This window comes from Nuphar pumila, chromosome 13 (assembly GCF_984573655.1).
Source record: "Nuphar pumila chromosome 13, dmNupPumi1.hap1.1, whole genome shotgun sequence".
In the NCBI taxonomy this organism is placed as follows: domain Eukaryota; kingdom Viridiplantae; phylum Streptophyta; class Magnoliopsida; order Nymphaeales; family Nymphaeaceae; genus Nuphar; species Nuphar pumila.
Window position 1 is genome coordinate 77,924,325 of NC_143261.1, and position 22,740 is coordinate 77,947,064.

Genomic DNA, 22,740 nt, shown 5'->3' on the forward strand with positions numbered 1-22,740 from the left:
TAACTAAAACAGATTAATAAATCAAACTCTAAGAAATAAAATAAGTAATTCGTCGTTCCCCAGCAACGGCGCCAAAATTTGGTTGATATTTTGGAAGTGGTATTTTTAAAACAATATGTTTCACTAAAATCTTTGGAAAATCGTCAAACAAAAGTAAATAACTGACTTTCCACGAAGTGGTAAGTACGGGTCGAATCCACAGGGAACGGGAGTTACTTAATTATTTCTAAGAAATTTAATTTATTAATTACTAAACACTAATTACAAAGACAATGTTAATACAATATCAAATTAAAACTACAACTAATGAGAAAAGCTCTTCAGTCTTCAATTGCACGCCAAGGGTATTTTTGTCTTTTCGTTGATTATCAAATCATCGCACTTGGACACTAATCCCTGGAAAATAGTTATGCTTTTCAACCTAAAAACACAGCAAAATACAAAGTTAGTAACTGATTTAATAAAACTAAATTAAAATATAAGTTAAACCTAATTCTGAAGAATTTAGACAAATAAAACCTAATCACTAATAAAATAATAAAGAAAATATCAAACTACTTCTAAAATCAACTACCCTAAGTCTAACAATGCTGAATGATGCAGATGCAGCCCTAAAAATGCAGAAACTGATGAAAACAAACCGAAAACCACTAAAAAAATGAAATTACGGAACTACCCCTAACTAGTGCAAAATAGACTTCTGACATCTCTTCGAAAAATGACTTTTGACAAGGCAAACGAGGTTTAATTTTCCCGAAACTTGCTCTATTCTGTAACTAACAGATTCAAGAATCTGACAGTTTTTACAGAATTAAAAAATGATATCTGGAACTCCAGATATAAGTGTTTCAAAACTGGGAAAAATCAGGATATCGCAGGTCCCGAAATTTTCAAATCCGAAAAAAACAGTTTTCGCAAAACGCTTAAAAATCAGACCAAACAAACTTGGATCGAGCTGAAATTTGGTATGCAGTCAGTTAAGACGCTAATAAAGTGAATAGAAAAATAATATTTAGAAAATTTGAAATTTTTGCACATGAAATAATGACAGTGCGGCAGCGCAAAAATCGGGTTTTGATTTCAATGTACTATTCACTTTATAAGTCTATTTTGAATACTAAAAATGCAATCTAACCCTAATGCAATCCTAAATGGTACTGAATGACAGTTGATATGCAGCTAATGAATGCAATTATGATAAATGAAATATAAATGAAATACGATATGCAATTTATGACTAAAACTAAATGAACTAATAATGCAATTGCAACTAATGTACTTAAAAGTGCACTTAACTATATGGATGAGTAACTGCAATTAATACAAACTAAATGCACATGAACTGATTGAATTCTAACATAAAAAACAATGAGCAAACACACCTTAAATCAACACTTATTTCTAAAATCTAATTAATTTCATTAAGTGAATAACCAACTAACTTATACTAAATTTAATATGAATTAATACTAAGGTCAACTATCCAATTAAACTAATGAGGTATGATTGAGGGTTGGACTAGGACTAGGTTCAACTAGGTTGACTCAGTTGACTCGACTAGGCTTAGACTAGGGACACGACTCACCTAATTGGGTCAACTAGGTTGACTAAGTTAAATTAAATACCTAAATTAGAACTCTAAAATTCAAATCCTAATTAATTACTCCTAATAAGTACCACGACTAACCCTAAACCTTCAACGCCCAATATATTAACTCTAATTAAAACTTAGTTAACTAAGAACCTAATTCCTAACTAAGGTTAACATACTTAACTAAATTAATTAAACCTAATGTAAATGTAGACTTAACTAAAAAGACTTAATATTAATATTTATCTAAGTCAATAACACAAAATAGACAATGGAGTCACTAATTAATCAAATCTGAAATTGGCAAGAGGAGAGCCTCCAAATTCGTCCAACTCAAAGAATTCTTCAAAACCAAATTGGAAACCTTGACTAGTTAAAATCATCCAGCCCAAAATAGTCTATACTAATTGACCTTGTCTTAAAAGCAACCAAATAATCTTAAATATTTATCTCAAATCCTTGAAAACTTTTTAAGAAAGGAATTTGAAATTCAAGATGAGTTTCCAAAAACGTCTAAAGGAGGGAAAGATCTCTCCTTAATGGGATTGCAAATCACTTTAGGAAATTGTGAAAGGAGCAACCGTCCAACCCTTAGACCACACGATTTTGACTTTCTAAAAACAAAGATAAACCTAATCCTTTCTTAAAACCGTGGGTACTCTTTTGGAAAGTAAATGGGATTTTCAAACTTGGTTTCTAAAAAGGTAAAAGACAACTTCCTAGGCTAGACACCAACTTTCAACCTTGCTTAAAATATAATCAACGAATTTGAGAAGACTCAAGATTGCAAAATTCGAATTCCATCAATTAATGCCCTTTATCTAAAATTCGATTTACCCTAGAGTATGAAATCAATCTATTACTAAATCAATGGTTAATATCTAATGAATATCAACTAAAAAAAATTGGAAAATATCATATACTAACAATAAAGGAAATAGCTACTAATTCAAACTTACCAAATCTTTCACTAAAAACGTCCAAATTAGCCAATACCTAATACAATGCACCTAGACACACTAAAGACTTTCTAAATACACAAAACACATACCAAAAGCAACCTAGAGCTCTAATGGAGCTCTAATGGCTGACGCCCCGCCTTGGGGAAGACGACTAACTAAAATAACAAAATCAAAATAACAAAATAACAAGTAAGCTAACACTATCATGCAAATAATACACCTAAATTAATCTACAACTAAAACTAACATTCCAAACTAACTAAAACCTAAAGAATTTATCTAATATGCTGGAACTCCAAATAACATAAAACAGCAAATTATCTAAACAACTATTCTAATGCACAAAGTATGGAAAATCAACACTATTAAATCTATCTCAATAAACAAGATCTAAACTAACATATTATGAAGAACTGAAATGACATGAATTTCCGATATAACAAGCTAGGAAAGACCCTACAGACGGCTGGACAATGCTATAAAACAAAGACACGATAAAACTTGATTTTTATATTTTTCTCAATATCACTAAAACACCTAAAACACTAAAATACTAAAACGATATTTAGAAAGACTCAAATATGATAAACTTGAATCACACAACCTTACAAAACTGTTAAATTGCAACACAACAACAAACTACACGACATCCACAATGGAATCACACACACTTAACTAATTTCAATCCCAATCCAACGACTATTGCAAAACAACTCACATGAAATGTATAGACTCAATCCTCAACTAAAACGAAAATGGAACACACTGGGAACATGTGAACAAACTCAGATTATACTTAACAACCACAAAAAAAATACAGAAACTAAAAATTGCAAAAATGCAAAGATCGGCTAGAATCAATCTAGCCGATTTTTTTCTTTTTTAATCGAAATAATACTCAATCAATCCAACGACCAAATTAAATTAAAATGAAAAATTTTAAAATGATTTTTCTGTGAAAATAACACAACCAAACACGCTGGATATAAAAAAAAACAAATCGGCTAGAAGAACCTCTAGCCGATTTACACGTTTTGAATGAAAAAACAATGAAAATCAATACTCGAACACAAAAACAATGAAACAAAACCTAAATCTACCGTGCTGGCCTATGCACGAACTTTATACTATGGCTACAACAATAAAAATAAAATAAACACAGAAAATAATAAAAGAAAAACAACACACATGATTTAGGCTTTATCTAGAAGAAAAGAGAGAAGAAGACCTACCTCAAGGGCGATCCGACGATCGTGGGGGAGAAGAGAGCGGACAATGGCCTTGGTTTGACGTCCCGAACGGTTCGAGAATGTTGGAATATCACCACGAGCAGGGTATCTACAGCTGCAACACGTTGGAGATCCACCGAAGATGGAACGGGTGTCGATTCGTGATTGGAGGGCTTAGAAAACCGGATGGAGGTAGGGCCGACTCATCTTGTTGGGGTGTTTCACACTTCCAAGCAAGATTAATGGTCTCCACCTCTGCTACACCTGCAAAAACACAGCAAATGGTGAGAAAACGCAGCAAGGATACTAAAGAAACGAAAAAGAATGGAAAGAGAGATAGATTAATGCTTGATTTCCAAGCAAAAACCCAATTTTCGATGGAAATGAGGTGGGATGAGGGGCTGGAGTTAGAATCACTGCAAGAGGCGTCAATCCCAATGCCAAAGACGTTTAGGGCTCTTCTAAAAAGCATATTTATACTTTTTAGAATTTTCAAAAACAAGGTTATAAAAAAATATTTCACTAGGCACCACTTTCTGAGGGGGTTTCTACAAATCTTTTTGAAATGGATATAGATATGCGTGTGAGTTGGTTTTAGGCTTTCTAAAGGTTGATCCAAGGTCCAAATAGCCTAATTGGGTCGGATATGGATCCGATCCACCTCAAAAATCGTGCCCTAACACTGAAATAGCCATAACTCTCTCATTTTAACTCTGATTTTTCTGAAATTTGAACCACAACCCTTTACTATCAAAATGCATCTAAACATGGGTTTAAAACCTTAATCTTACTACAAAATGCATGAATAATCCGCTAACATAATATGCATTTCATGCATCATCAAATAAGAAATTTAAAATCTCTTCTAAAGTGTACGCCTCACAAATTGAACCCTCCACTCTTGTTTTATTCCAAACCTTTTTTTTGAGGTCAAACATGCATCTGTCAACAATAGTTATCTCGTAATATAATAAATTCTCAATAGCATTAGAGAGAAAAATATATCTTTCAAATGGGTACATCCACTGATATTGCACAGGACTACCAACCCTAAGTTCATATGGCAAATGTATGATCACATGTTCCATAACATCAAAAAATGCTGGCGAAAATATCTTCTCTAGCTGACAAATAGAAGTGACAACAGAATCCTCGAGATTCTTTACCTCAATTACTACAACTTTCGATGCGTACAATGTTCTAAAAATTTTACTCAACTCGGATAATACCTCACATATAGGTTTGTCTAACCTATCATGAAATGTTAGGGGAATCAACAGTTGCATAATGACATGACAATCTTGGCTCTTCAACACATATAATTGTCCCTCGTCTATCTTTACAGCCCGAGCAATGTTAGAGATGTATCCATTTGAAAATCTCAATTGTCTCAACCATTGACATACATGTTTTACTTGATCTGGTCCAAGCACGTACCTTGCCTTTGGTTTCAGTACTTTGCCATTGTACTCTTTGAGTTCCAATTCTGGTCTTTTACATGTTACTTTTAAATCCATATGAGCCTTCGGATTATCATTCGTTTTTCTTTTAACATTCATTACTGTATTAAACACATTATCAAACACATTTTTCTTCACATGCATCATATTCAAATTATGTCGTATCAATAAGGTCAACCAATATGGTAGTTCCCAAAATATAGATTTATTTGCCCAATTGTGATCCTTCTCAAATCCAAGGAAGGGTGTCGAACTACGGTTATATGTCAATATATATGAAAAGTATCGTAATCGTCTTAAAATCTATATGCCAGACAATCGTATAGGTGGACCTTCTATTTCAGTTGTGCCTGCTCTAAACACATTTCTTTTTCGTCAGAATGGATGATCGTTGAGTAGAAATCGATGGTGACAATCAAACCAGCACAACTTCATTTCATGCATCAATTTAAAAGATTTTTTATCCTCCATGCAGTATGGACATGCCAACCTCTCATGTGTGCTCAAACCAGATAACATACCATATGCAGGGAAGTCACTGATTGTCCATAGAACAACAACATTCACATTAAAGTTTTATTTTTTGTGGGCATCGTACGTGAGAACACTGTCATCCCACAATATTTTCAGTTCATTAATCAATGGCCTTAATTATATTATTGAACCATATATGTTCTGGTTCTGCGGCCTCAAATATCAAATCTACATATGGATTATCGTGCACCACATCCACCCGTGTATCAAAATTGTTCCAAAATTCTTCACCATGAAGCATCCAATTATAATAATCACTCACAAAACCCTTCCTGTATAGGTGATGTCTAACGCCATGAGGTTCTACAAATCGATTATTGTTACATATCGTGCAGGGGCACCTGATCTAACCAATGGGATCCACTGTACTGACACTTGCCATTGTAAATTCAATAAAACTGTCAACACCATCCATATATTCAAGAAATACCTCATTGTCAACTATCCTATGGTACATCCATTCATGGTTTGCAGTCATTTTATCTTATGATGTTACGGATATTATCATAACCAGTTAAAAGAGAATCATAAGAATGTTATAATGAAGAAAATATCTAATTTATCATGCATTGATGGTAGATATAATGATTTGATATATCACACACACATACACACATACACACACACACACACATATATATATATATATATATATATATGATGCATTGATAACTTAATATTTTCATGTGCAAAACCATCACATCATATTTACACTCATCACAAGGATATTTAGAATGATGAAATCACATTCATCAACACGATACATTTATTTGAAACATGTTTTTATGATACAATTTCACATGGAAGGCATAATCAAATTGAAAATAACTTCATGCAAGCATGGATACAATTACGTCAAACATGGTAATACAATTACTCATTCATATCATAACAATGTCAAACATGTACCTGCAACAAACACACTCCAATATCCCACTAACTACTACCATGACTAGCATGGAATCCAAACTCCAAAAATAAGAGCACTTCTATTTTCATACATTCAAATCATGCTTAGCATGATCTCCGAACTCCAGCAAAGCAGTCCTAGATATCCATAACTAAGTGAGTGTGTGAATAGAAAAGTGTTGCATCCAAAAAATTAAATAACTTGTGATGTGCCTGCATCACTTACTCACCATGAGTATTTATCTGATTTGCATGCTTTTGCCTTTGCATTTTTCTTATTTCTTTTTGCATGGCATTTTTAATTGCATGCAATGCTTAGCACTAAGCATCGCGCAATTAGCTCAGCTACACACCTGCAAAGCACAAATATACAAACGAAAGATTGGCCTATGGTGCCTTTTTTATGGGTGTGTCATCGACTGAAATGTTGGCTCACGACACCATGCGGTGAGGCAAGCGATGGATTACCATAGTCGTGCACTATGTGTGCGACGGATTGCCGCAACTCGCATAAAGCATCGAAAGTTTGTTGAAACTCTAAAGGTGATTTCTCATCTCAGCTTAGCGACCCCAGGTCAGGTGAGGCCACCCGCTGAGTTTAAGCATATCAATAAGCGGAGGAAAAGAAACTTACAAGGATTCCCCTAGTAATGGCAAGCGAACCAGGAATAGCCCAACTTGAGAATTGGTAGGCTTCGACTACCGAATTGTAGTCTGCAGAAGCGTCTTCACCAACGGACTGGACCCAAGTCCCCTGGAAAGGGGCGAAGAAGAGAGTGAGAGCCCCATCGTGTCCAGACTATGTCGCACCATGAGGCGCTATCAACAAGTCAGGTTGTTTGGGGGTCGTCGGGTCATCGGCACATGACACACGATGGTGGCAATGCTCGGGGGTCGGCGATGGCGGCACACAGCACACGGTGGCGTTGATGCTTGGGGGTTATTGGTGGTGGCACATGGCAGCGAGAGATGGAGTGAGGGAAGAAGGAGGAGGTGAAGGAGAGATGGGTGATGGGCGACGATCGACGGGCGGTGGGCGACGGACGGCAGACGATGGGCGACAGAATGAAACAGAAAGAGAAAAGAAAGGGGCTCAGATTAGGGTTTTATAAGAAATTTAGCGACAGATTAGCGATAGAAAAATTCTGTCACAAATGTCGTCACAAATTTGCGATGGAGTAGCGACAGAAAAATGATGTTGCTCATCTGTCACAAAGTTGTGACAGAGTGTGAGATGAAATTTGTCCATTGCTAATATGTCGCAAATTTGTGACAACGTTTGTGACAGAATTTTTTCATCGCAAATTCCGCAACTAATTTCAATTTTAGGGATGGATAGTTTTTTCTCTCTAATCCATCGCAACATTGTGACAGATTATTTCTGTCACAAATTTGTGTCGCTAAATAACAATTTTTTTTGTAGTGAAAAAGCAAACAGATGGTCGCGATGTCAGCATGAAAACAAATGCTCATGTTCAGCATGACCTGATCTGCTTCCTTGTGTAAGGGTACACGACTGACCAAGCATGCTTTTTCACACATGGCACACTTTTTGAGGCATATATAGACCCTCTCACATGTTCAACATTGTGTGGTTTGCCATATTTGCATAGTATATTCGCATAATATTTTGAAGCAAAACCCCCCAAGTATTTTGGAGAGTTTTTGCTTTTTTTTCTCGCATTTATACGACTTGTGAGGTATAGAATACTACGCTATATTACACAGTTATATAGTTCTAATGTATGCTTGAGTAGCATAGAAACTTGTTCGCATGAGATATGACATGAATACGTGTAGTTTTTATGTAAGCATCATATTATGAGACTCACATGCATAAGTTTTACGTAAACATATTCAATAACATGCTCTATGATAATAATACATGTAGTTATTACATATGCATGATATTATCTCTCACATGCATAAGTTTTACGTAAACATATTCGATAACATGATCTATGATGTGAATACATGTAGTGTTTACATATGCATGATATTATGTGAACTTTACGTAAATATGTTTGATAACATGCTCTATGATGTGAATGCATGCAGTTTTATGCATGTATGATATTATATGACTCACATGTTCAAGTTTTACGTAAACTTAGTTGTTTAAATGCAATATGCTTGAAATATGTATAATTTTTACGTATGTATGTGAATTCTACTACTCGCATGTTCAAGTTTTATGTATACTTAGTTGTTTAAATGCTATATGCTTAAAATACTTATAATTTTTACACATGTATGTGAATTCTATGACTCACATATTCAACTCTTATATAAACATAGTTGTTTATTCTACTACTCGTTGTTCAAGTTTTATGTATACTTAGTTGTTTAAATGCTATATGCTTAAAATACTTATAATTTTTACACATGTATGTGAATTCTATGACTTGCATATTCAACTCTTACATAAACATAGTTGTTTAAATTTTATATGCTTGAAATACATATAATTTTTACGTATGTATGTTGTTTTTATGACTTGTATATTCAAGTTTTACATAAACTTAGTTGATTAAGTACTATATGATTGAAATGCATATGATATTTATGTATGATTTCATGATTTGCATGCTTAAGTTTTATGTAAGAATGATTGATGACATGCTCTATAGTTTTTATATATTCATGATGTTATATGATATGCAAGCTCAAGTTTAATGTAAATATGTTTGATAACATGTTTTATGATTTGAATATGTATGGTTTTTACGTATGCATGATGTTACATGACTTGCATGTTGTAGTTTTACATAAACATGATTGATGACATGCTCTATAATGTAGATACATATGGTTTTTATAGTATGCATGAGAATACATAACTTACATGTATAAGTTTTACGTAAATCTAGTTATTCGTAAATCTAGTTATTTAAATGCTCTATGTTGTCCATATACATGACTATGGGCTTGAATTTACGTATATATGAATATGCATGATTCATGTTTTTAGAATGTGCATACTCCTTAAATATTTTACGTATGCATAAATAATATGGCTTATGATTTATGTGTATGAAACATGATGTTACATGTTATCTTGCTCATGCATGTTATGAATTGAGAAATCATGCTATGTAATCTTCATGAATCTTATCATGAGAAACAAATATGTCATATTCGATTAAAGCATGATGTTGACATGATATTTCATAAAATTGTGCAATGTTATTTTGTATGCTTGTACTTGATTGCTCATAAGGGAGCATATGATTTGATAAAAATCAATATGGTGCCTTAATGAATTATTTTGCATAAGTGGCATGTGACATTTGTGAGACATGTATGCTTGCTTACTCTTGATGAGTTGGGGGTCTATGACAATCCACAGAGTTCATCAATGCACTATACTATGAAAAGTACATGCATACTCTAATTTTTTATGCTCGCCTTCATAGGTAAGATTATCTATTAGTTTAAAGACACCAGAGCATAATTAGTGAATGAGTTATATGAACGAAATGAGAACCTACCCTAAAGGGTAGAAGATGCCGAATATAAAGCATATGCACTATGAGATCGTACCTTGTATGAGTGGATGATGCCTAGTTACCTGTGACATGAAAAATATATGAAACTCCTTAACAAAGATGACCAAATAACCTAGTTCACGAATTTGGTTTTTACCATGAAGAGGAGGTAAGTGGTACAAACTTTGATGCACACTGTTGTTAATAAATATTATCCTCAAGTGGTAATGATTATCCTAGGCGGTAGGTCTCACACACTTCTACAACAAGTTATGCATGCATCTTTGGTTATTTCTACCTTTGGAGTTTTTTTTCTTTAGGTCTATGCACTTCTCCCTTTAGAGTCATTTCAACTAGTCATGAGGGGTATTAAAATACCATAGAATAATAAACCATGTATGATCTCAATTTAACTTGACGTAGTCACCCTGTGTGTACCCATGGAGTGTTAAATATCGAAACAAAAACCTTTTGTGCACATAATGGAAAACATGACTTCATAAAATATACATTAGATTTGGATACTTGCATGATTCAATTAATGGCAGTTTCATTAGGATCATATGTTATCATGTTTTATTCTGGTAAGCATGCATGTGTATATTCTTAATTTCTTAGATGCAATGATATTACAGTTATGTCACTAAATGCATGTTCCATAACATGAATGAGTGTTAATTGATGAAATGCATACTACGGTGTTTGTGTATCTCATATGCATTGGTTCTTTATAATTATCTGATGTTATTGTACCTACCCTGGATAAAGTCTAACCCCTTAATTATAACAATTTCAAGTGATGATTAGCTACAGCTGCGGTGAGCAGATGAGATGGCAGTTTAGAACCAATTTTTTCTCTTATTTTGTGTCCTGGTTTTTTGTTGTTAGAACTTATTAACTTTGCAAACACTTATAACATATGCATAGGTAGTTTGAAACTCTTTTTAATGTCCGTCATAAATCTTTCCCTGCTTTGAATGGTTTGTGAATACAAATGCTACATTAGCTACTCTAGTGGGTTAGGACCCAAGTCCAAATTAGGGTTGGGTTCAATACATGGATGTATTTGGATACTCACATGTAACCCACTCAAGATTGTTTAACCATGCCTATTTCATATATTTAAAAAAATGATCATAAAGTTTTCGGGTTATAAATTTATTTAAGTGGGTTGAAAATTCTAGGGCATTACAATTATTCAGAACATTATACATAATCCAAATTTCATTGTCGTTGGACTTGACCCTTATTCAGTAAAATGTTGATTAGATTCAAATTAACCATTAGAGAAGGATTTTGTGGGCCTTATGATGCCAAAATCCTAGATTTCTATTTATCAGCTTTTCTAAAACCCAAAATCTAGCCCTAGGTCTCATCTTCTAAATTTATTGAGCCCAGTAACTTTTCTTATTCCCTTAGGATAAGCCTTACCCAACCTTCCAAAAACTAAAGATCTAGTGATTAGACCTTCCAAAATTTTAGGATAAGCCTAGTAAGCCTTCCTAAAACCTCATTTTTCATCCTTTAAGAAATCAACCAGCCAATTAGAGTACACTTTAAACAATCAACCATTCAGAATCAAGTTGTTATGCAATAGTCAAATCTAGATACCCAAATCCAAAACCAACCAACTAACGTCCAAAATTCATAAGAAAACCTACAAATAGGGGTCCCTTTCCCCCTCTTTCAATATCTAGCATCTAGAACCTGGAGTCTATCTGTGACAGTTGTCAAAGATTATTGTATTCATGCGCCCTGATCTCCCTTCTAAGCCTATTAGTCATCCCTCTTGGTCTAGATCCATTGCCTTATTAAGTCCACTCTATTGGGCGAGAGTCTTTTGAGAGTCCTAATCCTATGAAAGCTCTATTGGATTCATTGTACTTGTGAAATTCATTGAGAGGGCTACCTAAGCCTATGGTAAGTTTTTTTATTCATTTTTTATAATTTATTTTATTCTATTTCATTTATTGGGAAGCGTTTATCTCTAATTCTTATATTCCTCTTATTTTCTCATGTCTTTTAGTGTTGGTGGTGCCACAGACCATCAACCTCACTTTTTTTTTAGGAGATCGGATTGAGGTATGTTAAAACGCATGCCAGGAACTGTATGACAAAAAGCTGCAACTCTGAATCGGCTAATCCATGCTTATCGAAGGAGGAAAGGCTCACATTCTTGAAGAATGAAACCCTTATCTCTTAAAAGTTTTATATTTCTGTCCATTTCAAATATCCATTTTAAAATCTTTTGAAAATTAGGGATCCAAAATCATAGGTAAGCTTTGAGTTGTCATATTCATCCCAATCTATCTTTCTATTTTGGATATTATCTTTACTTAACATTTGAGTCCTACACAACTGTAGAAATCTCATTCCATATCTAGCAACTAGTTTTGCATTCTTCCCTTCAAGTTGCGATATTGATATCTCTTCATGCTTATCTTCATGTTGATATGTTACATTGGACCCATTATGATTTGCTCGACTCACTCCAGACCCGGTATTCTCTAACATCCCTCCTCAAACTCAACTCATCTGGTATGATGTTGAGTTTACTGTGAATCCAATCAAAATCTTGAGCTACTAAGGGCTTGGTGAAGATGTCAACTACTTGCTCCTTTATAGGAATGTATCGAATGGCTATGTCTTGTTTAGCAACCCTATCCCAAACAAACTTAATATCTGCCTTAACATGTTTACTTCGGTTGTGAAGGATATACCATATAGAGAATGAAGTAACATTTATTCCAAGTTTAGTGAGAAGGAAATTCATATAGGTGAGTTTAACAAAGCTCTATACATCCTACTCAATCGGCATCAGAATAAGCTTTTATGGAATTTAAAATTGGTAGGCCTTATAATAAACCTGTAATGAAGAGTATGCTTTAGATATTGAAGTATTCTTTTAATAGTGTCTCAATGTTGATTAGTGGGCTCATGCATAAACTGACATACCCAATTCACTTTAAAGACAAATCTGGATGTGTCATAGTGGCATATTGCAACATTTCAACTACACTATGATACTGAGTTGTGTCATGAAATTTAGATCCTGATCCATTAAGGAAAGGGGTTCTATGACATCAGTGTGGAAACTAGTTTTGACCCTTCCATAGATGTTTTAAGCAGAATTTCCAGAATATACTTCTTCTGAGAAAGCATAAGTCCTTCAGAAACATGTCAATCCTCAATGCCAAGAAAGTGTGTAGTGGACCCAATTCTTTTAAAGTGGATTCAGATCCTAGGGTTTTGATCAACTTATTTAAATATGTATCATTGTTTTCAGTAATTATAATGTCATCCACACAAATTAGAACATAAACAATTATATCATTGGATTTAAATATTAGGAGAGACGTGTCTATTCTGGATCTCACAAAACCCAATTTTTGAAAAAGTACCAAGTCTTTTAAACCAGGCTCGTGGAGGCTGTTTTAACCTGTACAATGCCTTTTGAAGCTGACACATAATTTAGATGCTTCATATATTCAAAACTAGGGGGTTGTATCATTCACACTGTTTCTGTCAATTGCCCATGCATGAACGTATTATTAACGTCAAGTTGCCTTATAGACCAATTTTTACTTAGAGCAATAGTCAAAACCATTCTAATCGTAGTGGGCTTGATGACTAGACTAAATGTCTAAAGTAGTCTAAACCCTATTATTGGGTATAGCCCTTGGCAACAAATTGGGCCTTATAATGTTCCAAAGATCCATATGCCTTCCTCTTAATTTTAAAAATCTATTTGCAGCCTATAACATGCTGCTTTGTATATGGGGGAGCTGATCTCCATGTTTTATTTTTCATAAGAGTTGAACCATTTTGGAATTTGGTAGGCTTCTTTCAAGGATATGGGTTCATGACCAATCAAGGGTGGTAACTAGGAAGGCCAAGGGTATGGGATATTTAGTGACCAAGTTGGATTTGGGTTTGAGGGTTCCATCTTGGAACTTGATTATCATAGGATGAGTCTTAATTGTTTGAACTTGTGCTGGTCTTTCTGGTTCATTGGGATTGGACAATGGAATAGGTGATGGTGTTGAGGTTGGTCACTCAGGAGATGATTCCAATTGAGTTTTAAAATCAGCACTTAATTCTATAAAACTTATAAGACTAGGTGGGTTTGGTAGTATGGGCTCTTGAGTTTCTCTAACTGGCCAACAAATGGTAAGGGAGAGAAGGTTAGAGGCAGTGGTTGATTTGGCTTAAGGCTAGACAGGCATTTGAGAGGCGTCTTTCAAGGTTGGAAATATGGTCTCATCAAAGACTACATACGCGTTAAGATGAATATTCTTCTTAGTAGAGGTTGACGAGAGTAGTAACCATGATGATTATTGGCATAGCCCAAAAAAATGCATTGATCCGACCTAAAGTCCAATTTGTACCTCCTATATGGCCTGAGACATGGATAGGATAGCATGCACACCCAAAATTTTTGAGAAAACCATAATTTCGTTGAACTTTGAAAAGAATTTCTGTAGGACATCCATTTTTTGATAGATTTAATGGTAAACTGTTTCAGGTAAACCGTTGTATTAAAAGCATGTCCAGTACTTATTTGAAATTCCTGCTTGGGCCATCAAGGTTAGCCTGCTTTCTCTCCGCTGTCCCATTCTTCTCATGTGTGTGGGGGCATGAAATCCAATGGCCAATTCTGCAGTATCTAGATATTTTGTCAATGCCTGAAAGTCACCCCACCGCCCATCTATTTATAAAAACTTTGTTTTCTTACCAATGATGTTCTTAACATGACTTGAATTTTTTGAAAACATCACATCATATTTGTGGAACCATCTTTGCAGCTGGGTGCCCAAGTCCCTTATGCAATTGATCCAAACTGTCAAGACCAGCAACATATGCACCTTTATTATCCTCTCTACCTATCACATGACGTATTGGAAGTTTGTAGAAATCATGATCAATCTGAATCTGCCATCGAAAAAGCATTTTTTCTGATTTGTGATCCTTCACAAGACGGTATAAAGGATGAAACTCAAGTCTAACACCATTATCTTTTGCGAACTTATAAATAAGATTGTGAGTGATCTCTGGAACATGAAGGATATGTCTAAGAATGAACTGTGTTTAAGAATTTGAGATGCACCAATGTAATTGATACACAAACCTGAGCCATTACTTATTCACTCAACATCCATCCATTTGTAATTGGAATGAATGGATAGATTGTTTAGGTCGTTTGTTATGTGAAGCATGGCCCCCAAATGGGGGTGCCAGTTGCCATCATCCACTGAAAATTGTCCAGCGAGATACGCTTGAGGTGCACTCTGTTTATCTTGCAATCTAAGATTCATAATCTTGAAGCACTGTTTGCCTATATAGGAATGACAGTGGACCAAGGCGGGGGCAGGGGACAAGTTCTCCACCTCCGCCCCGTCTCAAAATTCTGCCCTCTATCCCCACCTCCATCCCTGCACAGGTTTTGATTGTAGCCTCCATCCCCATTTCATGTCTTCCATCTCTGGTTCAAATGGGGAAAGGTGGGGCGGGGCTCAGTTTCCCTTCGGTCCAATGCCATCCATAAAAAGTATTTTAGCATTTTACTAACGGTAATCGGAGATGAAGGCGGGGCATGGGAAAGCGTAAATCCATCCCCGCATGGGTTTTGATTTTAACCTCCATCCCCATTTCATGTCCTCCATCCCCGGTCCAAATGGTGTGAGGCAGGGCGGGGCTCCATTTCCCCCTGGTCAACTGCTATCCCTATGCCCATATATATGGCTTTGTCACACACTTGATAGGTCAGTTTAGATTTGTTATTGAAATTTCTTCCTTGTTACTGTTGTCCCCTACCTAATGACCAGCCTCCACCTCTTCCTACCAGTTACTACTAAAATTATTTTGACTAAACCTCTTCTGATTTCCTAAACTATAGTTGTCTCCCAAATAGCTGTTTGCTGCTTAGTTTGGCTGACGGGTTCATGGACTCACCATCATGGTCATGAGAGTCCAATAATTGAGCTTCTTAAGATAACAATAGTCCATAAAGTTGTAGTTGATATAGATGTCTTAAAGGCCATGTATTCATTAGGAAAGCCATTAAAAATTTGCAAAATAAAGTCCTCGATGAGTATGCGCCATGTAAGACTATTCAAGTGTATTCCATACATCATTTAATGTTTTGAGGCCGAAAAGTTGGCTATGTACCAGCTCCCATAAAGAGATGAGATTATCTAACTCAACAAGAGTTCATCATGTTATTTCCACATCAAATAGTATGTATTTGACTCAGACTTATCACCCACAAACATAGGAGGGCAACTCTTGCTGCTGTCCAAATACACGAGAAGATCATAAGTATTTAAGACGATAAACTGGGACTCCCACAATAGGTAATTTTCTACCATGAGTTTAACTGACAGTAAATGTTGCAGGGTATTAGTTTGTAGAATTGAGGAAGACTGCATACTAGAAACAGTAGACACTACACGTAGGTCAATAACGGTGATATATCTCACCACTATTGCCCTATTTCTCGCCATTATAAGCTTTTAACGGTGAAAATTCTCGTAAAAAAGAAATGACCTTTGTTGGAGTAATAACAGCCATATTTATAGCTCACCGTTAAAGGGTGAACCAACACCTATAAAGAATCTTGTTGAAACTAAGAACACCAATAACGATGTGGCAATCTTTAACAACAAGGTTGTTTTTAATGGCGAGATTGGATATAATGGCGAGATATATGCCGTTATAGGTTACCTATAGGTTATAACAACGAGTTACTATTCTCGCCCTTATAGGCTATAACAGTGAGATCCCTTCTCTCTATTATAGGCTATATGAGGAGAATTAACTCATCGGTATAACCTATAATAATGAGACATATATCTCGCCTATAACGGCGAGGCATGGATTCCGTCGTTATAAGCTATAAACCTGCAAACAAAAAACTAAAAATTAGTTTTCAATTGTTTTTTACAACTTTAGACATGAGGCAGCATTCAAGAATGAACAAAGAGGTTCCGCAATACAAATTGTAGCATATCATATTTAAAAACTTCATCAATTTTACTAACAAAATTCATCAATTACATATGAACATCTAAAGTTAGATTGGATCTTTTCACCAAAAAAGGATTAGGTTGAACCATTTTCCAGCTCAGTCACATGATGATAATATATTAATGATAACATGAAAAGGCAAGAAAGTCCAAGTTCTTTAAAATAAAAAAGCAAAATCAATGACCACATACCTATTAAGCATTTTTAGGCAAAGTTAATGGAAGTTGCAGGATGTGTAGCTAAGGATCACATGGTAGGGCTAGTCATGACATGGATTTTTTTCAATGAGCAACTGTGAAACCAACTCTAGCATTTTCCAAACTGAACTTCTTACAATTAACAAATATAATAAGACAACATTCTTGATGAAGTCAATGATCTAGTTTCAGACATCTCCACATTCTCACTGCTATGCTCTGATACCATAACAAGAATCAAGCAAGCATAAAATAGGAAGTCAAATGCTCAATGTACGTGGTTTGGTAAAAGTACTAACATCCATGATTTCGGTTCTCTCGCACTCTCTCTCAATGACATGAAGAGAGCAAGTGGTTCCTTATAAATTTATCTCAGTACATTTTTTTATAGAGGTCTCATTTCAACATCTTTGCTTTGAGATCCTTTTTCATTATAGATAAGCTTTGAGTTGTCATATTCATCAAAATCTATCTATCTATTTTTGTATATTATCTTTACTTAACATTTGAGTCCACAACTGTAGAGATCTCATTCCATATCACGCTGTGATGCTGATCTCCCTTCATGCTTATCTTCATTCTGACGTGTTACATTGGACCCATTATTCCAGACCCGTATTCTCTAACATGAATGTTTAAAAATGTTGTCTAAAATGACCAGCTGGCATTAGGCTTTCATCTAATTTGTCGTCGACATAACCCGAAACCCAAATATATGTCATCTCATGTGATCCGTTCCACCCCTGCCACCGGGATGCCTGTTACTTAGGGCTCGTTTGTTTCATACAATTTTCATGAGAAAATGCTGAGCTGACATCCCTTTGCTATCCTTTCCCACCACGAGTGAAGCAAACATCAAATCATCATGGTTAGAAAGTACCTTAGTCGACAACTATGCCCCAGTTTTTCTCATCAGCTGCAACCTTTTATCTGCAAATCCTTCCGTACCTCCCCCACATAGGAAAGCATTCTCATGGGAAGGCTGAGCCTGGCAAGATTTTAGAAAAATCCTTGCCCTTTCCCATGGAAGGCCCTTTCCTTCCATGAGAATGAAATAAACAGACCCTTAGTGTTTTGACAGAGATGACTGGAATTGCAGCCATCTTTCCCATCCATCCCAACTCTTAACATGGAAATAAGGAATAAAAAGGAACTGGGTCCAATTCCCTTCTGTTCCCTCTACCCAGATGGCCAGATCAAAAAACCAGTAAGTGGAATCCATATCCAATTTGCTACATTAACTGTTAGATCATTAGGTCCAACATTGGGGCAAGGTTGAATCAAAATCTGAAACTACATGTGATAATATATATTGGATGTGGAAAAATAGAATAAAAACAAGCTATATGTGTGAAAAAATGCAATCCAACTTAAAGTGCCTACACAAATCCTATCAGAAACCAATAGTAATTGAGTTAACAGATCCAAATCCGACCCCAAATGCACATGAGTCCGCAGAAAATAGCATGCCAGATAGAGACTTAGATAGGACCACAACCTATCGATCTGTTTGGATCCTACCTGCTGTTCAAACTAAGTCAGTTGGCACCTAGCTTTGGATTTGACCCTCTGGGCAATGTTGTCAGTATCGGTGCAGATGGACCCATTCATATCATATCGGCCAGAAATCGTCACAGTACATCGCTGATTTGCCTTATTTTTTTAAAAATGGTTAAAACTATTTTTAAGTATTATTAATATTATTTTTAAGATTTTTGTGACACGTTTCATTTCTGATTAAAAGTTGACCGATTCGGTTCAATTCAGCTCCCAATCAGAATCGGTTAATTCACCTAAATCGTTTTCAAAATGACTCAAGGTCCGAGACCATATTGACAACATTGGAAGTAGGTATAGTGTTCTGGGCAGAACACATACAAGTGTTTTGCCCAACTAGGGGGAGACTCCTATTAACGAGGGGGGTCTTACTGTATCGCCCCCTTTTTAAAAGGGCCGAACATTTTATAAGTGTTCGGCCAGAACACAGGACCACACCTCGACAACATTGCCTCTAGGTTCAAAATAATGCACAAAGACGCATCAAACTTACTATTAATGGTGCATGTTACATCAATTTAAGAGGTCTTTCATTCCCCATGTTGGGTTAATATATAAATACGCCTCTTTCATACACAGAGGGAACAAAAAAAAATATTATCTCACAAGTGCCCTATACCCTCATGTTCAAACTAGTCCCATGCTTTTACACTGAATTCTACGTTATTAAATCGATAAGCCTTTGCTACAGTTTGCCTTCAAAGCACTGACAAAATCATCAAAATTCTTAGATGAATCACCACCTTTCATGACGCTCATCCTCCCTTTACCCTTCAACTCTAAGACCCTTTCCCTTATTCCTTCATCAATTAACAATTCCTCCAATTTGGTCTTGATTTCTTCTTTTTTTATAATTCCATCCTTGTCCCTTGTGAGCACCAACCCTACCTTCCACACATCAGCTATGTATGTCTGGTTCATGAATTGGTCAGCAAAGTAGGGCCAGCACAACATGGGAACACCATGGGCCACACCTTCAATGGTTGAGTTCCAACCACAGTGAGTTACGAAGCAAGCTATAGACGGATGTGAGAGAACTTGTTGCTGTGGGGCCCACCCAGCTATGCGTCCCCGGCCAACGATGCTGTCTGCGAACCCTTCTGGGTGGACCGCGGTAGACCCATCCATGAGGTTTGGACGAGAGACCCAGAGAAACGGTCTGCCAGTGAGCTCAAGCCCAAGTGCTAGCTCATTAAGTTGGTGCTGGTTGAGCATGACCATGCTTCCAAACGAGACATAGATGACCGAGCCAGGCAGTTGATGACCAAGCCAGTCAAGACAACCCGAGTCTTCTGTCCAAAAGGAAAATTGCTGATGCCCGACTCGGGTCCCAGAAAGAAAGGGACCGATTGGAAGTGCATTGTGGATGAGTTCGAAGGCCGGTGACTCGAGGTCGAAAAATGAGTTGCAAAGGATGTGGTCCACATCTCTTGTGGAATTGCTGCATCTTGAGACGTAGTGGAAAATCTTCTCTTGCTCGATCACATCTCCGATGCACAGCCAGGAAAAGTGAGCCGGGTTCATGGCTGGCATCGTCTCAGACAGTTGTACCGGACGATAATCTCTTGGAAATCCTGCCATAACCAAAAAAAATTCCTTATGTGATCTGGCATGATTTGAGTATCCTATCATGTTGTTAATTAGCCCTTGATTCAATTACTTTTTACATGTAGTTCAGATCAAAACCAGTTTAATTAGCTAACTTGAATAACCAACCGGGGATCCGCTTGTCTGGTAGGAGAAGCTAGTGCACCTCACCTTATGTTGGGAAGGTGCAAGTTCGAATCCCAATGGTATAGTTGTATAACTGGTAGGGGTCTGCCTAACCCCAACTTGCCTTTAAAAAAAAGAAAAAAGCTAACTTGAATAATTGGGAACTGATAATGAGTTTACCAACCAATAAGTTCTTTTGAAGGATTGGCAAAGGACAAGTCAAATAAAGGCAGTTCGACCGACCTGACATATTTGAATATTGGGGACAGGGCCTGTCAGTTGTGGAGCCTAAGGCCTGATGGAGGGCGACTTAATGCACAAACTTTGTGCAATGTGATTGCACCTGATCTGGACTTGCAGTACATTGGCAGCATTTCCCCGCATCCCTCATTTCACATGAAAATCCTTTTACTTTTCCCCATTGGAAAGGATTTTCATGGAAAAGCCATGCTTTAAAGTCTAAAGAATCGTGCCATTTCCCCTGAAAGTATATTCCCTTCCATGGCAAGGGAACAAACGGGCCTTAATAGTTAATATGATTCCATTACTAAGGGAAAAATAGGGGCTCATCATGAACTTGCTTAGATTGAGAAGTCTGCAATTCATGAAACTTGCCGTATCTCATGTGATCCTAAATCTAAATATAATTAGTCCTAGCAAGTTGGATTCAATTTCCTTACCATTTGCATCTATAACTTCAGTGTCAATTAGCTTGGGATAACTGTGGAAGATCGCCAGCAACCATGTTGAAGCTGGCCAAACCACAGCCCTCTGAAGGCCGAGCTCCTTGGCAACCTCCAGGAACCATCCCATATTCCCATCTGCAATCACACAAGTAACCTTGTCGTCTTCATTCTCATTGATTCTTGATATGAGCTCCACCAGGGGCTTGGGCATGGCTTTCTCAATGGAGTCACATAGTTTGCCTATCTGGTACCGGTCATCGTCTGGAGCCATGCCATCAGGGACGGTCACAAGTCGGACCTTCCTGCTACCGTCGCCAAGAACGCTTTCCGGGGACGCTGCCATCATGCTTTTGTGGGCAAAGTCTGTGCTCACAAAGGTGACAGTGCACCCAGACTCAGCCAGAAGATGCGAGAACTCCATTAGGGGTATGATATGGCCTAGTGCTGGGTAAGGCAAGACCAGAGCATGTGGTATGCCCATTGTTGTTCTCTTCCTGTGCTTATTTCATTTCAGGGAGGGGGGAAGGTTGGTTATATTGTGCAAATATCGGTTGGTGGACTCTTAAGTGGTGGTGGGGATGCGTTAGGAGTTAGGAGTAAATTGCTATCATGTGAAGAGTATCTCTTGAAAACACAACTTAGAGATCTGAGGATCTATTTCTTTTGTACAACGTGAGCCCACCCATTTATAGTCCTTTGTTTTTTGTGTTTAAGAGTTCTAGCAAGCCACAATAAATATTAAAAAAACTTGAGAACAATGAAATGTTCAAATAGTGCACACCAACTTGAGAAATAAAGTCTTCCAGCTCGTAGTTTATTTCTTGTGGAAAGCTCGAAATAAAGCAACCTTTCGTGATGATAATGAAATGAATGCAGTGTTTGTTTCTCTGATTCTTAACAAAGTTAGCGAACATATTTCACCGTTGATGCAGCAATCATCTCATCCAGACTGCTTAAGGTGGCTCTATGCGGGCAAATGGAGGCCACCACTAGATGATTGGGTAAAATTATCAATCTATAGTAGATATCATCATGGTTGGAGTATTGGCTATGCTGTCAGGAATAGTAGGAGAGAATTCATTAAGGTGGGTTGGCTGATTAGACAAGCTGATCTCAAGGTTCGTGAGTGGGTTTGGTGGAGAGAGATCATGGAAGATGTTGATGCCACTAGGCTCTTTGTGGAAACCTCCAGACGTGATTGTGTAGTTCAGTAGTGTATGCTAGGAAAGGTGTTCAGAGTGTTGAGCTTTATCCAACAGTTCGATGATTTCCGTTGTGTTTTGACTCCAAAGGAATGCATCTACATCCCGGTGCATCTTGAGAAACTTGAGGTCATTGGATGTGATTTTTATTGGAAAGAAAAACCACAAGACTAGTTTCCTTCTGTC

The 22,740-nt window shown here is 36.6% G+C and overlaps 1 protein-coding gene across 1 annotated transcript; it reads right to left on the reverse strand.

Moving 5' to 3' along the window:
- Nucleotides 1-14,952: 14,952 nt before the first annotated feature.
- Nucleotides 14,953-21,833, reverse strand: LOC149818813 (UDP-glycosyltransferase 83A1-like). The gene is made up of 3 exons (XM_089986299.1): nucleotides 21,347-21,833; nucleotides 19,650-20,527; nucleotides 14,953-15,255 (listed from the first exon to the last, which is right to left on the reverse strand). The coding sequence occupies exons 1-3, from the start codon at nucleotides 21,831-21,833 to the stop codon at nucleotides 14,953-14,955; spliced, it is 1,668 nt and encodes a 555-aa protein (XP_089842425.1).
- Between the last annotated feature and the right edge of the window lie 907 nt (nucleotides 21,834-22,740).